The sequence below is a fragment of the Balaenoptera musculus genome, chromosome 11 (assembly GCF_009873245.2).
Source record: "Balaenoptera musculus isolate JJ_BM4_2016_0621 chromosome 11, mBalMus1.pri.v3, whole genome shotgun sequence".
NCBI lineage: Eukaryota > Metazoa > Chordata > Mammalia > Artiodactyla > Balaenopteridae > Balaenoptera > Balaenoptera musculus.
The window spans coordinates 23,905,466-23,920,334 of NC_045795.1; the positions used below are offsets into that span (position 1 = coordinate 23,905,466).

Here is a 14,869-nt window from a genome sequence, read left to right on the forward strand (position 1 = left end):
TGATTTCTTCAGATTCCCTCAGAGACCCAGGTGTCCAGGGTGCCCCCCTCCCAATACTGGGCCTGGGGCCAGTTGCAATTCTTGGTTGTCACGTGGTTTCCCAGCTTAGCTGGGCCAGGGGAGGGGCAAGGTCCAGAGTCAACTCTGCTCCAAGCCCTAAGTTTACCAGAAAGGAGCAGGCGGACAGACGGGTCTGATCTCTCTTGGGTCCTCCAGCCATGAGGCTCCTCTGGGGGCTGATCTGGGCATCTGGCTTCTTCGCCTTGTCTCTGCAGAAGCCCAGGTCCTGGACACAGGGTGCTGGAGAGCTTGAGCTGGGCCAGGGCTGGCGAGGGGAGAGGAGGCGCAGAGGGACCTGATTCAGGGGTGGTGGTGGAGGGGCCTGAGGGGAGGCCGGCCGCTGACCCTCACCTGTTCTTCCCAGGTTGCTCCTGTTTTCTCCTTCTGTGGTTCACCTAGGGGTCCCCCTGTCAGTCGGGGTGAAGCTCCAGGATGCTCCTTCGGGACAGGTAGTGAGAGGATCAGTGTTCCTGAGAAACCCATCCACAGTTCATAAGCTCTGCTCCCCAAAGGTGGATTTCAGCCTCAGCTCAGACAAAGACTTCATACTCCTCAGCCTCCCGGTAACTGGCCGCCACTGCCTCCTGCTGCTGCCCAGCGCCTCCCCGCTCTCTTCTCCTCTGCCTTCTTGTAAACATCTTTGTCTTTTCACCGGTCCCTCTCCCTTCCCCTCCTCCCACCCCAGTTGTCTTTCCTGTTTCTATCTCAGTCTCTGTCTTTTTCCTTCTGCTCTGTCTCTGACCCACTCCTGCTCCCTCTCCTGACAGACCTCCCTGAAAGGCGCGGAGGACTGTCGCCTCCATCTCCTCCACAGAGCCCCCGAGGTCCAGCTGGTTGCCCAGTCGCCATGGCTAACAAACAGACAGACAAACAGGCAGGGTGTCAACCTGTTCTTCTCCTCTCGCCGGGGACACCTCTTTCTGCAGACTGACCAGCCTGTTTATAACCCTGGCCAGCGGGGTGAGTCTCAGCCCCAGGGCCCTCACCTTTCGCTTCTTCCCAGCCCCTTGAGTGAGAAAACCCGAAGGAAGCAGCAGGAAGGCTGCTTTGCAAATATTTGTTCTCTTCCCCATCACTTCCTGCGAGGGATGGGGGGCCCAGGACCCCCCATCCCTCCCTTGGCCCATGGCCTCCTATTCACCTCCTCGCCCTCCATTTCCAGTTCGATACCGAATCTTTGCTCTGGATCAGGAAATGCGCCCGTCCACTGATACCCTCACGGTCACGGTGGAGGTGAGTCCCTGACCTCTGACCTTCCTGATCGGCGAGGGCTGCTGATCTGACCTCTGACCGTGACCCCTTCTACTCCCATCGCAGAACTCTCGTGGCTTCCGCGTGCGGAAGAAGGAGGTGTATGTCCCCTCCTCCATCTTCCAGGATGACTTTGTGATCCCAGACATCTCAGAGTGAGCTCCCCACTCCTACAGATCGCCCCCACCTACACCTCCCCAACTCCCACTTCCCCCAGCTGTCTGCCTCCAACACACGGTCCAATCCTGAGCTCCCTGAGCCTCTGGTTCACCCCCGCAGTCCTCTTCCTAGGGACCTGGGTCACTGACTCTCAGTGAGCCTCCTGCACAAGTGGGCTGAGTCCCTCCCTTGTCTGTCCTCAGGCCAGGGACTTGGAAGATCTCAGCCCGATTCTCAGATAGCCTGGATTCCAACAGCAGCACCCAGTTTGAGGTGAAGAAATATGGTGAGAACTGGAGACACGAGGGATAAGCAGCCTCTTTCCTGCAAGAAATAAGGGGTGGGAGGAGAGGAGGGGGGCTTGCAGAGCAGGGGCAGGGCGATGTGGCTGCCACAGCCCAAAGGGGAGGGGAGTTTTAAAGGGTCCTTTCACGAGAGTCTGACCTGCCCTCCATTCGTCCTGGGTCAGTCCTTCCCAACTTTGAGGTGAAGATCATTCCGGAAAAGCCCTACATCCTGACAACGCCTGGCTTTCTTAGTGAAATCCAAGTAGTCATCCAGGCCAGGTAACTCCCCCTCCGGTCCCTCACGCTGGGCCCTGCTCGCAGGGCTCCCCATTCAGTATGAACGTGCTGTGGAGCCCCACTTCCCTCCCTTGCCCCAGGCCTCCTCCCTCTATTCCATTATTTCCTCCAGCCCTCAGCCCACCCTCCTCCGAATCTCTCTGTGGTGACAGGTACATCTACGGGAAGCCAGTGCAGGGGGTGGCATATGTGCGCTTTGGGCTCCTGGGTGAGGACGGTAAAAAGACTTTCCTTCGGGGGCTGGAGAGTCAGACCAAGGTAGGAAGGAGGGTGGAGGGTGCATGGGGTAGGTGAGGAGAGTGAGGGAGGGTGAGGAGGTGAGGTGGGAGATTCAAGTCTCATTCCCTGTCCTGTCTTCTTCTTTGCCCCAGCTGGTAGATGGCCAGTGCCGAATTTCCCTCCCAAAGGCTGAGTTTCAGGGTGTGCTGGAGAAGCTTAATATTAATATTAACGACCTCCCAGGGCTGCACCTCTATGTTGCAGCAGCGATCATTGAGTCTCCAGGTGAGTGGCTTCCCCTGACTATAACCCCAGACCCTCACCTCTGACCTCTGAGCTGACCCTCTGTTCTGCAGCACCAACACCACCCTTCTTCCCTTCATCTGAGACCCAAAGCCAGGAAAGACCCAGGAGGAGACTATCTCTCTACAACTGATTTCTGGGTGGTTTCTGGGGAAGGGGGAGCTTCCCCCGTCTCAATGTATTTTTTTTCACCCATCCATCTATCCACCCAACCACCCCTCCATCCATCATCCATCCATCATCCACCCATCCATCCATCCATCCATCCACCCATCCATCATCCAACCATCCATCCATCCATCATCCAACCATCCATCCATCCATCATCCATCCATCATCCACCCATCCATCCACCCATCCATCCACCCATCCATCCATCCATCCATCCATCCATCCATCCATCCATCATCCAACCATCCATCCATCCATCATCCATCCATCATCCACCCATCCATCCACCCATCCATCCACCCATCCATCCATCCACCCATCCATCCACCCATCCATCCACCCATCCATCCACCCATCCATCCATCCATCCAGCAGACGCATGTTATGCACCATCTGTGTGCTGCGTCCTGTGTTGGCCTCAGCAAACATAGAGATGGATAGGAGGCGGCTTGTGCCCTGAAGAGTTCAGCCTTGTGGGCGGGAAACACTTGAGTGCCAACCCCCGCCCCGGGCTCTCCTTTTCCTCTCTCCCCAGGTCTCTGTCTCCACCTTTGTCCGCCCTATGTCTTGCAGGAGGGGAGTTGGAGGAGGCAGAGCTCACATCCTGGCGTTTCGTGTCATCTCCCTTCTCTTTGGATCTAAGCAAAACCAAGCGACACCTTGTGCCTGGGGCCCCCTTCCTGCTGCAGGTTTCTTCTGGAAGGGGGAGGATGAGCAGTGGGGGGAGGGGTCGGGGGTGGTCAGGAGGGCACAGGGTCTCACTGACTGTGCTCTTCCCATCGCCCCTCCCACCTACCTAGGCCCTGGTCCGTGACATGTCAGGCTCCCCAGCCTCTGGCATTCCTGTCAAAGTTTCTGCTACGTTGTCTTCTGGATCTACTTCTAAAAACTTTCAGCAGAACACAGACGAGAGCGGCCAAGTCGTTGTTCCCATTATTGTCCCTCAGACCACCTCAGAAGTGCAGCTCTTGGTAGGATTCCCCGTCAAGGGAGAGGGTGGGCTAGGAGAGAGGGTTCCCAGGCTGGGGGGAGAAGCTGGGTGCCTGGGTCCTTGCCACTGACCCTGCCACCCCTGCCCCTCTTTCCAGGTGTCTGCAGGCTCCCCCTATTCTGCCATAGGCAGGCTCACCGTGAAAGCCCCCCTGTCCAGAAGATCCGGGTTTCTGTCCATTGAGAGGCTGGATCCTCGACCCCCTAAAGTCAGGGACACTCTTAACCTAAACCTGCGAGCCGTGGGCATCAGTGGGAGCTTCTCTCACTTCTACTACATGGTGTGCATGAGCTGGGTTGCGGAGGAGGACAGGGGCGCAGGAGGGTCTCAGGCAGGAAAGAACCCTTGGCGTGGGGTAGCGGTTTCAGGGCTGAGGATTTGCAGTGAAGAAGACACTGCTCTCGCCCCAGATCCTATCCCGGGGCCGGATCGTGTCTGTACATCGAGAGCCCAGGAGGGACCTGACCTCTGTCTCCGTGTTTGTGGACCATCACCTGGCGCCCTCCTTCCACTTTGTGGCCTTCTACTATCATGAGGGTGTCCCGGTGGCCAACTCCCTGCGAGTGGACGTCCAGGCTGGGGGCTGTGAGGGCAAGGTAACTGGCATCGGGAGAGAGGTTGTGTGTATATGCTAGGGGGGTTAAGAGAGAAGGAAGACAGGGTGATTGCAAACAGGGTGTGGATTTAGTTTGGGGTACACTGAAGTTGCACGAGACCGAAAGATGTTCTCCCCACTCTGCCCCCCACCTCCTGCCTCTGCCAGCTGGAGCTTAACGTGGATGGTAGCAAGGAGTATCGTCCTGGGGACACTGTAAAGCTCAACCTGCAAACAGATTCTCCAGCCCTGGTGGCCCTGGGAGCTATGGACACAGCTCTGTATGCTGTGGGTGGCAAGTCCCACAAACCCCTCGACATGGTCAAGGTTTGTCAAGCCCCTCTCCCTAATCCTCCCTCCCCTCCATGGCTCACCCTCCTGCTGCCCTGAGCCCTGGGCCCTGGGCCAGCAGGTCGATCTCACTCATGGACTCCTCCCAGTCCCCCCTGAAGCCTTGGCCCCCGTGGCCTCTGTCTCCCCACTCTCTGTGTCTCTCGTACTTGTCCGTACCCTGCCCTCTCACCTGCAGCTGAGTGGCCAATCGTGCCCACAGCTACTCTTGTCTCTGCAACATCTCTGCCTTTTCTCGCCAGGTCTTCGAAGCTATGAACAGCTATGACCTTGGCTGTGGTCCTGGGGGTGGGGACAGTGCCCTTCAGACGTTCGAGGCAGCTGGTCTGGCCTTTTCTGATGGAGACCAACTGACCCCAGTCAGAAAGAGTGAGAACAGAGGAGGAAGGGGAGCGGGTGGTGGGAAGATGAAGAAGAAGGAGGGGCCTGAGGGGGTAAGACAGGAAGAGGAGGGGTGGGAAGGGCTGGGCCGGGAGAGGGGAACAAGGAGGGGAGGTGGGAGGCCCTGCACCCCACACCTGGCTGCAGTCCTGCTCTCCACCAGGTCTGAGATGTCCCAAGGAGAGAAAGGCCCGGAAAAAGAGAAACGTGAACTTCCAAAAGGCGATTAATGAGAAGCGTGAGTTGTGGGTGCCTGTGAAGCTGTCCCCTTGGGCCCAAGGGTCAGGATGCGGGTCTGCCTTTTGGCTCCTCTGCTCCTGAGAGAGCCAGGATATGGTGTCGGGGCCAGAGATCCAAGTTCTGGGGTTGACGGTGGGTGGGCCGGAGGCTCTCTCCTTTGGCCTCTCTCGAGTTCCCAGTCTCTCGGAGTGAGTCCTTGTGTATGTAGAGGTCAGGCTGGGCGAAGAGGTGTGTCTCGTTTTTGTTTCCTTGTGCCCACCCTCACCTGGCCCTGCAGTGGGCCAGTACGCTTCCCCCACAGCCAAGCGCTGCTGCCAGGACGGGCTGACACGGCTGCCCATGGCGCGCACCTGTGAGCAGCGGGTGGCCCGCGTGCAGCAGCCGGCCTGCCGGGAGCCCTTCCTGTCCTGCTGCCAGCTTGCTGAGGCCCTGCGCAAGAAGGCCCGGGCCAGGGGCCAGGTGGGCCTTGCTCGAGGTGAGGGGCTGAGTGGGGCCGGGGGGCTGGCAGGGGCACCTGGGGGGGCAGAGCGGCCCCCTCCTCATCGCCCTCCACTGTGCTCCCTAGCCATGGAGCTCCTGCAGGAGGAGGACCTGATCGATGAGGATGACATCCCCGTGCGCAGCTTCTTCCCTGAGAACTGGCTTTGGAAAGTGGAAGCAGTGGACCGCTTCTCCCAGTGAGGGCGTGTGGCGGACCTGGCCTTGTCTCTGGGCTGTGTCTGGGGCAGCTCAGCGTGTGACAGGGCTTCTCACCTTTCCCACCACGCAGATTGAGACAGCTGCTCCCGGACTCTCTGACCACGTGGGAAATCCATGGCGTGAGCCTGTCCAAAAGCACAGGTGCGGTCACCCTGCCTGGGCCTATGGCCTCCCTCTTCCGTGCCCCCTTGACCCAGGCTCCCTGCTTAGTCCTTTGCTCTTAGTACAGGAAGGAGGAGCAGAGACCTGGAGAAGTCTGCACCCCATGCGCCGGGGCTGCGAGGCCAGAGAGCAGGGGCGGGCGGGGGTGGGGTGAGGGGGCCGGGGGGAGCTGGGGCAGCTCCTGGCCCTCACTCCTGGGATCCCGCGGCCGGGATGCCCCCAGGCCTCTCATATGTGCCCCCTCTCTCCATCAGGTTTGTGTGTGGCCACCCCGGCCCGGCTCCGAGTGTTCCGTGAATTCCACATGCACCTCCGCCTGCCCGTCTCCGTCCGCCGCTTTGAGCAGCTCGAGCTGCGGCCTGTTCTCTACAACTACCTGGATACAGATACGACTGTGAGGCCCCTCGGGGGCTGAGCACACGGTGTTGGTGGAGGTGGGCCTGGGGCAGGGGAAGGGTGGGGAGCCTAACTGGGCTGGCCCTTCCTGTCTTCCTGCCCCCAGGTGAGCGTCCACGTGTCCCCAGTGGAGGGGCTGTGCTTGGCTGGGGGCGGAGGGCTCGCCCAGCAGGTGCTGGTCCCTGCGGGCTCTGCCCGGCCCGTTGGCTTCTCTGTGGTGCCCATAGCGGCCGCTGCTGTGTCCCTGAAAGTGGTGGCTCGAGGATCTTCGGATTTCCCTGTGGGGGACGCAGTATCCAAGGTCCTACAAATTGAGGTGAATGGAACACCCCTGACCAGGTCCCCGGGCTCCCAGATTTATCCCGCACTCTGGCACCCTCCCTGCTGGCCAGGCCAGAGGCTCAACACCCAAACCCAATGCTTTGGTCTGTTTGCACCTTCTACAATTCTGATCCAACTCGGCCCCTGAAGTTCAAACTCTAAGTCCTGAGAGTCTGCACTGGGAGGGGCAGGCTGTAGCCTGTGTGATCTCTCACAGCTATGTTTCCCCCGAGACAGAATGAAGGGGCCATTCACAGGGAGGAGATGGTCTATGAACTCAACCCCCTGGGTGAGTGACACCCACGCCCAGCCATCAGTGTCCTAAGGGGGTTGTAGGGGGCAGGGGATATGGACAGCAGGACAGACTGCCAACTTCCCTCATCTCCCCAGATCCCCGAGGCCGGACCTTGGAAATTCCTGGCATCTCTGATCCCAATATTATCCCTGATGGAGATTTCAGGAGCTTTGTTAGAGTCACAGGTGGGAGTGTCCTCCAATCCCTTCCCAGTGGCCACCCTTGGATTCATGTGAAACCTGTGGACCCCTGTTTGATCCCATGACTCCATGACCCTCTGACCCTGGGCCCCCAGACCTGCTCTCTGATCCTTAACCCTCTCCCTCCCTTACAGCCTCAGATCCATTGGACACTTTGGGCTCTGAGGGGGCCTTGTCACCGGGAGGCTTGGCCTCCCTCCTGAGGCTTCCCCAGGGCTGCGGGGAACAAACCATGGTCCTCTTGGCTCCAACACTGGCTGCTTCCCGCTACCTGGACAAGACAGAGCAGTGGAGCATGCTGCCCCCTGAGATGAAGGACCACGCAGTGGATCTGATCCAGAAAGGTTCTGGGTGCAGCGGCAAGCAGGAATGGGGGCCAGGAGAGGGCAATTAATGGAAGATGGGCAGCCTAGGTGGCTAGAGTGGGGAAGGGAGGGGCTACCCAGTGGAAACGGGGAGCGTGGCTTCGGCACAAGTAGCGGGAGAGTCAGTGTCACCTCAGCAGCTGCCTCTCCTCTCCAAGGCTACACGCGGATCCAGGAGTTTCGAAAACCAGATGGTTCCTATGGGGCTTGGTTAAAGCGGGACAGCAGCACCTGGTGAGGTTGGGAGAGAGGTTCTGGGTGTCTGAGAGGGGCCAGGGCTGGTGGGGGCAGAGGTAGGTACTATGGGGGGGGGGATAGGTAAATAACCAGGTGCCTGGGGGAGCGGGGCCATGTCCCCTACAGGGACCAGTCCCTATTCCTAGCCCTCCCTTCCTCCCCTCTAGGCTCACGGCCTTTGTGCTGAAGATCCTGAGTTTGGCCCAGGAACAGGTGGGCGGCTCACCTGAAAAGCTGCAGGAGACGGCCAAGTGGCTGCTATTGCAGCAGCTGGCTGATGGGTCATTCCACGACCCCCATCCAGTTATACACAGGGGCATGCAGGTACAGGGCTGGGAGGCTGGGCCACGGAGCACGGGAGGGAAGGCGCTCACTGCCCCCCCCCCTCCTGGTTGACGTCTCCTTTTCTCCCCCCTCCAACCAGGGTGGCTTAGTGGGAAATGACGAGACTGTGGCGCTCACAGCTTTTGTGGTCATCGCCCTTCATCACGGGCTGGCTGTCTTCCCGGACAAGAATTCAGAGCAGTTGGAGAAAGTGGTAAGGCCCCCAACGTGTGTGCCCTTTGCTGATCCCCTTTCTCCTCAGGGACCCAGGTGTCCAGGCCGCAGACCTTCCTCCCCACTTTCTTCTAGGAAAACTCCATCTCAAGCGCAAACACCTTTTTGGGGGCAAAAGTAAGTTCTGGGCTCCTGGGGTCCCACGCAGCCGCCATCACGGCCTACGCCCTGTCGCTGACTGAGGCCCCTGAGGACCTGCGGGATGTTGCCCACAACAACCTCATGGCCATGGCCCAGGAGACTGGCGGTGAGGGGGCCTTGGCAGTGAGCCTGGGGCTCGGAGAACCTTGAGACCCCTGAGTGTGTCCAAAGGGAGAAACTGAATGAGTGAAGACGCCCGGAGGGAATCGGAGCATAAGCAGGGATGGCTGGGGTAGAATCAGGCGAGCCTGATGGGGGGAGCGTCAAAGGGCCAGGCAACTAACATCCTCCCCCTGTTCACCTGTGGGTCTCCTTTCACTCCCAGATAACCTGTACTGGGGCTCAGTCACCAGTTCTCAGAGCAATGTCCTGTCACCCACCCTGGCTCCTCAAAGCCCTGCAGACCCCGTGCCCCAGGCCCCGGCCCTGTGGATTGAAACCACAGCCTACGGCCTGCTACACCTGCTGCTTCGGGAGGGCAAGGGCGAGTTGGCCGACCAGGCTGCATCCTGGCTCACCCTCCAGGGCAGCTTCCAAGGCGGATTCCGCAGCACCCAGGTAGGGGCTGCCCTGGGGCTCTGGGGGTGGGTGGTCCTGAGACCAAGTGCCTGAGTCCTGGCCCATCCTCCCCAGGACACGGTGATGGCCCTGGACGCCCTGTCTGCGTACTGGATCGCGTCCCACACCACCGAGGAGAAGGGGCTCAACGTGACCCTCAACTCCATGGGCCGCAGTGGACTCAAGTCCCACGTGCTGCAGCTGACCAACCACCAAGTTCAGGGGCTGGAGGAGGAGCTGCAGGTGAACCATTCCCTCGCCTGGATTGCCAGGACACCTGCGCCTACCTCGGCCAGATCAGAAGCCGTCCCCTGTCCCCCACCCCTGCAGAATCCCCACGGCACCTCTTTCTGATATCTTTGTGGGAAGACTTACTGGCTCTGCTACCTGTAGAAAGTCACCTAGCCTCTGCGCTTCATTTTTCTGATCCGAAAATGAAACATGCAGAGTCTACCCAACAGGGGTTTTTAGGAGATGGCAGTGAGATAATGCAGGTGAAGGTCAAACTTTGTGGAAAAGCGAGCTGGGGAGAGGAGGTGGGGTTGTTTTTAGGGAGGAGATAAGTTGGAACAACAGGGTGCCATTCTGACATCTCTTTCCCTTTTCTGTTTCCAAAAGTTTTCCTTGGGCAGCAAGATTAATGTGAAGGTGGGAGGAAACAGCAAAGGAACCTTGAAGGTGAGAGCCGGCAGCACTGGCCGCCCGGGCCCAGCAGGGTGAAGCTGGGCTGTTCAGTGGGAGACCTACCGGCAGACCTCACGGCTGGGGAAGGAGGAAGAGACACCTGGGCTGGCGTTCCCTGTGCTCCGTCCTGGGCATGTCCCTCTCACTCTGGTCTCCACCCTCTCTGGGTGCCTGTCGTCGCCTTCACCCCCTCAGTGCTGATGCTTGAACACCTGATGCCTCAGCCCAAGCCTCTCCCCTGAGCTCTGGGCCCCTGTGTCCCACAGCACCTCACACATGGTTGTGCCCCAAACTCCTTCTTCCTCCTGGGGTCCCTTCCCTGCAGGAGCCCAGCTGCCACTCTGGGGGCCATCTTAGTGCCCCCGCCATCCCGAGCCCCTCCTTATGACCCCACTAGCTCCTCCTCTGCTTTCACCCCAGCCCTGCCCACCTCTCCAGCCAGCCAGATCCACCCGTCTACACAGGTCTCCCGGCCTTGAATGTGCTTCCCCTGCTTCTTGTCCCACGTGACAAACTCATCCTCCTCCTTCGAGCCTCGGTCGGAAGCCTTTCCTGAACTTTCCATTCCAGCCTCCTCTGTGCACCACATACCGTGCTCACCCCCAGGCCAGGTCCCCGCTCCCCACTCTGTCTCACCGTCTAACCCAACACCTGGGCCCACTCGTATTTCTGGACTGGTCTGGGATGGGGATGAGAAGGGGCTGAGGGCCTCAAATCCCTTAGCCCAGGGAGGTGCCCTTCGGTGTGGCTGTGGAGAGAGGTCTGTGGCCCCAGCTGTCCCGTGTCCTCCCCCCACCCCTTGCTGAGCCAGGTCCTTCATACCTACAATGTCATGGACATGAAGAACACGACCTGCCAGGATCTTCAGATTGAAGTGACGGTCGTGGGCCACGTGGAGTACACAAGTGAGTGTCGGGGTCAGAGGCCGTGGGTCCCTGAGGGGCCGGTGCCAGGCCTGAGCCACAGTGCTGTCCCCGCGCAGTGGAAGCAAATGAGGACTACGAGGACTATGAGTACGAGGACCTTCCAGCCAGGGATGAGCCGGGGGCCCGTTCCCAGCCCGTGACGCCCCTGCAGCTCTTCGATGGACGGAGGAGCCGCCGCAGGAGGGAGGCCCCCAAGGTGGCTGAAGAGCAGGAACCCAGGGTGCAGTACACCGTGTGCATCTGGTGAGCTCTGGGGGCCGCACTGGGCGAGTGCGGTGCTGTGGGCTGGCCCAAGGCTGGGGCCGGGTGTCTGCAGCCCGACCCAGGGCGACCCGGACGACAGGGCATGTGTCTCCACAGGCGGAATGGCAAGGTGGGGCTGTCGGGCATGGCCATTGCAGACATCACCCTCCTGAGTGGATTCCACGCCCTGCGGGCGGACCTGGAGAAGGTGTGGCCAGACACCCAGAGGCGCCTGTGCCCTCAGGAGCCCCGCCCCGTCCCCGCAGCACCCCGGCTGCTGAGCCCCCTCAGTGCAGGGGGGCCCAGGGCTACCTCCCTGTGACCAGCTCCCCTTCCCCACAGTTGACCTCCCTCTCTGACCGTTACGTGAGTCACTTTGAGACCGAGGGGCCCCACGTCGTGCTGTACTTCGACTCGGTGAGCAAGGAGGGTGACAGAGGGGGGCACATACGGCACCGGGTTTTCTGAGCTTGCGTTAAGAGGTTTCCCAGGAGGCAGCTGTATCAGCGTCTAGTGCGCTTAGAGAGAACTTGTGATGTGAGCAGGGAGACAGGACAGGCGTGGGCCAGAGCAGAGGCCGGGGAGGCTCCCTGCTGCCTGTCGGCGGGCAGGGGCTGAGCCCCCTGTGGCTTGGGGGCCAGTGCCAGTGCTTGGGGCTGAGCCTTTTGTAAAGCTGAACTTATTCAACTTGAGGGGCTGCTTTTGTTTTTTTGTGGTTGTTGTCTCCCTTCCCGGTTTTTGTGTTTGTTTGTTTTGTTTTTGATATTAAAGTGTATTCTGTTTTTTAAAATGATGGTGGTCCTAGACGAGTTGTTTTTGTTTTTCCACGGCCTTATTTGGCTAACACAAAGTTATCAACCCTCTGACGGCCCTCAAAAATTTTTTTTGAACATTTACTGTAACGTCTTGGAGAAAATGTGAAAAAGGTGTGTTAATGCTGTGATACCATTAGCCAAGTGTTTGTGGGTCAGGGGAGACCCTCCCTGCCCTGTGTGTGCAGAGGGGACAGACCCTATCAGCTTGAGAAGCCAGGCAGAGGAGTCTGGTTGAACACAATGGAAAATGAGGAACCAGGAGGATTCAAGTCAGGGAGCTGACCATGCAGCTTAGGAGGGAAACCCGCGGTATACCAGGCTGGACTGGACCAGTGTGGGCATGAAGAGAGGGGTCTGGGCCTGGACATGAACGGCTGGGCCGCGGAGGACGGGCGGAGTGGTAGCACCTGCTGTCAGGTTATGGCAGATAAGGCAGGCCTCAGTTGTATCAGTGAAGGGAGGCTGTCAAGAGGGTGAGTGGGTTTGGAGGGCAGGCAGAGGGAATTTGGAGAATTTAATACATCCTGCAAAAATCCCAATGCAAGAGTAAGGCTGAAAGTTTTGGTTCGGGATTCGCCAGTCTGAAGGGTTTGGGGGAGAGCCAGGGAGTGGCGAGGCCTCCAAAGGGGAGTGCAGAGGAGGGGAAGGGCCAGGGCTGGGGACTGTGCTTCTGGCAGGGAGGGAGAGGGGCGTCCGAAGTGACCAGGTCAGAATCAGGGCTGGTCCGGAAGCTAACCCCGAGCTTAGGGAGCGTTTCATGGAGAATGTGTCCGTGATGTGAGACTCTGCAGAGGGGCCCAGGGCTCTGGAGACTGGGATGAGGTCACCACGTGGGCAGTGAAGTCACCAGAGACCTTGGGGAGCAGTTTTTAGAAATCCGGAGGCCGGAAGGTAACAAAATGTGAAGGACACTGACGATAAGATCAACCGGAACTGAACAGGCCAAGGAAATACATCAGAGCAGCCTGCAGGGCCCAGAGGTGGGTGCCTGACGTCTCCCCCCTCCCCCCGCCCATGCCAGGTCCCCATGGCCCGGGAGTGCGTGGGCTTCGGAGCTGTGCAGGACGTGGCCGTGGGGCTGGTGCAGCCAGCCAGCGCCATCCTGTATGACTACTACAACCCTGGTGAGCGCACCGGCGACACTCGGGAGGTTTGGGATAGGTGGCAGGGAAGTCCTGCGGCTCCATGGGACTGGAGAGCAGAGAGGGGGGCCTGCGCCCTAACGCCCCGGTCTGCTTTTTCTCCAGAGCACAAATGTTCTGTGTTTTACGGGGCACCAACTAAGAGCAAACTGTTGTCCACTTTGTGCTCCGGTGATGTCTGCCAGTGTGCTGAGGGTGAGACCCAGGGCCCAGGGGCAGGGGTGGGAGGACGGCGTGGTTGGGGGCTGCACTCGCTCATCTGGGCCCCTGACTTCAGGGAAGTGCCCTCGACAGCGCCGGGCCCTGGAGCAGGGGCGGCAGGACATGGATGGTTACAGGATGAAGTTCGCCTGCTACTTCCCCCGAGTGGACTACGGTCAGTCTCCCCGCCTGGGCCCCGGCCCTGACCCTGACCCACCCTCAGGGTCTCTGTGGTTGTGCGTGCTCCTCTCAGGCCCATGGGCAGCCTTTTTGCTCTGCACTGACTTACAGCCCTCTCAGCCTCGGGCTAACTAACCTTCCCTCCCTTCTCCTAAACCCCCATAGGCTTCCAGGTTAAGGTTCTCCGAGAAGACAGCAGAGCTGCTTTCCGCCTCTTTGAGACCAGTATCACCCAAGTCCTGCACTTCAGTAAGAAGGAGACAGATAAGTGGGCAGGGCTGGAGGGATACAGAGAAGGCTGAGCTCAGGCTTTGGGGCCTTCGCGCCTGGAATAGTGAGAATTCAGTCATTCTGAGCTCAAATCCCCTCAGCCTCTTAGAAGTTCTGGGCTTGTCCATGAACAGGAAAGCAGTCGCACCTCCCCATTGGGAGAGGTGAGGGTCAAATGAGAGGCTCGGCGCAAAGCCCTTGGCCCCAGTGCTGTCCAACCCCTTCTCTTCCCCTCTGACAACTCTTGTGGACGCTTTCCCCTCAGCCAAGGATACCAAGGCCACTGCTGGTCAGACCAGAAACTTCCTGGTTCGAGCCTCTTGCCGCCTTCACTTGGAACCTGGGAAAAAATATCTGATCATGGGTCTGGACGGGACCACCCATGACCTCAATGGAGAGTGAGTTCTCTGGGCCCCTCGGTCTCTTGCTCTCCTCACACCTCACGAGGGAACTGATCCCCTGTCCCCTCAGAAGCCAGGTGCCTCGGGCTCTTCCGCCTGACCATCCTCTTGACCCCTGCTGCCTGCCCCTTCGCCCCTGCAGCCCCCAGTACCTGCTGGACTCGAACAGCTGGATCGAGGAGATGCCCTCGGAGCGCCTGTGCCAGAGCACCCGCCAGCGGGCAGCCTGCGCCCAGCTCAGCAGCTTCCTCCAGGAGTACGGCACGCAGGGCTGCCAGGTGTAAGGGCTGCTCTCCCATCTTCCCCGGAGGAGCCGGAGCCAGGGAAGGATCACGCCTGGATCACTGCCGTGCCCGGCCCCCCACACACAGCCCCAGGCAGCGCCAGGGACTCAATAAAGGCCTTTGGCAGCAAAGTGTCAGTGTGTAGCTCTGGGACTGAGACCAGCGTCCCCACTGCCCCTTCCAGGGTCTGGGGGGCCCAGGCCAGGGTTTGTATAATCTTAGGCTCTCCGAGCCTGGGTGACCCTTGCAGTGTCCAGCTCTGCGTGAATCTCCCCCTCCCCCAGATGACCCCCTGGGAGCTCAGTCCCTCATAGTGACCGCCCCAGGCAGATCACCCTGCACTCCGAGGATCCAGTGTCCGCACCAAAGCCTCCCTTTCACTGTGCCTGCCGGGCACTCCCCGCGCCCATGCAGCCCGTCACTGTGGCCTCAGGTGGGGCTGGTGCTCAGCCAGCACCTCAGCTCTTCTGCTTCGTGAGCAGCTAT

At 59.7% G+C, this 14,869-nt stretch overlaps 1 protein-coding gene across 1 annotated transcript; it reads left to right on the forward strand.

Annotated features, from left to right (window-relative positions):
- Positions 1-158: 158 nt before the first annotated feature.
- Positions 159-14,514, forward strand: LOC118903146 (complement C4-like). Its single transcript, XM_036867883.1, has 41 exons — positions 159-283; positions 425-623; positions 828-1,020; positions 1,223-1,293; positions 1,378-1,466; positions 1,674-1,756; positions 1,940-2,036; positions 2,207-2,312; positions 2,426-2,558; positions 3,321-3,436; positions 3,548-3,718; positions 3,836-4,018; positions 4,149-4,334; positions 4,502-4,660; positions 4,927-5,053; positions 5,229-5,303; positions 5,583-5,780; positions 5,871-5,982; positions 6,075-6,145; positions 6,421-6,560; positions 6,669-6,878; positions 7,121-7,172; positions 7,274-7,363; positions 7,513-7,722; positions 7,902-7,977; positions 8,148-8,304; positions 8,405-8,518; positions 8,614-8,785; positions 9,005-9,237; positions 9,313-9,480; positions 9,856-9,915; positions 10,733-10,826; positions 10,904-11,090; positions 11,208-11,298; positions 11,433-11,507; positions 12,927-13,029; positions 13,153-13,242; positions 13,325-13,423; positions 13,594-13,677; positions 13,964-14,096; positions 14,242-14,514. The coding sequence occupies exons 1-41, from the start codon at positions 219-221 to the stop codon at positions 14,381-14,383; spliced, it is 5,214 nt and encodes a 1,737-aa protein (XP_036723778.1). The 5' UTR covers positions 159-218; the 3' UTR covers positions 14,384-14,514.
- The last annotated feature ends 355 nt before the right edge of the window (positions 14,515-14,869 follow it).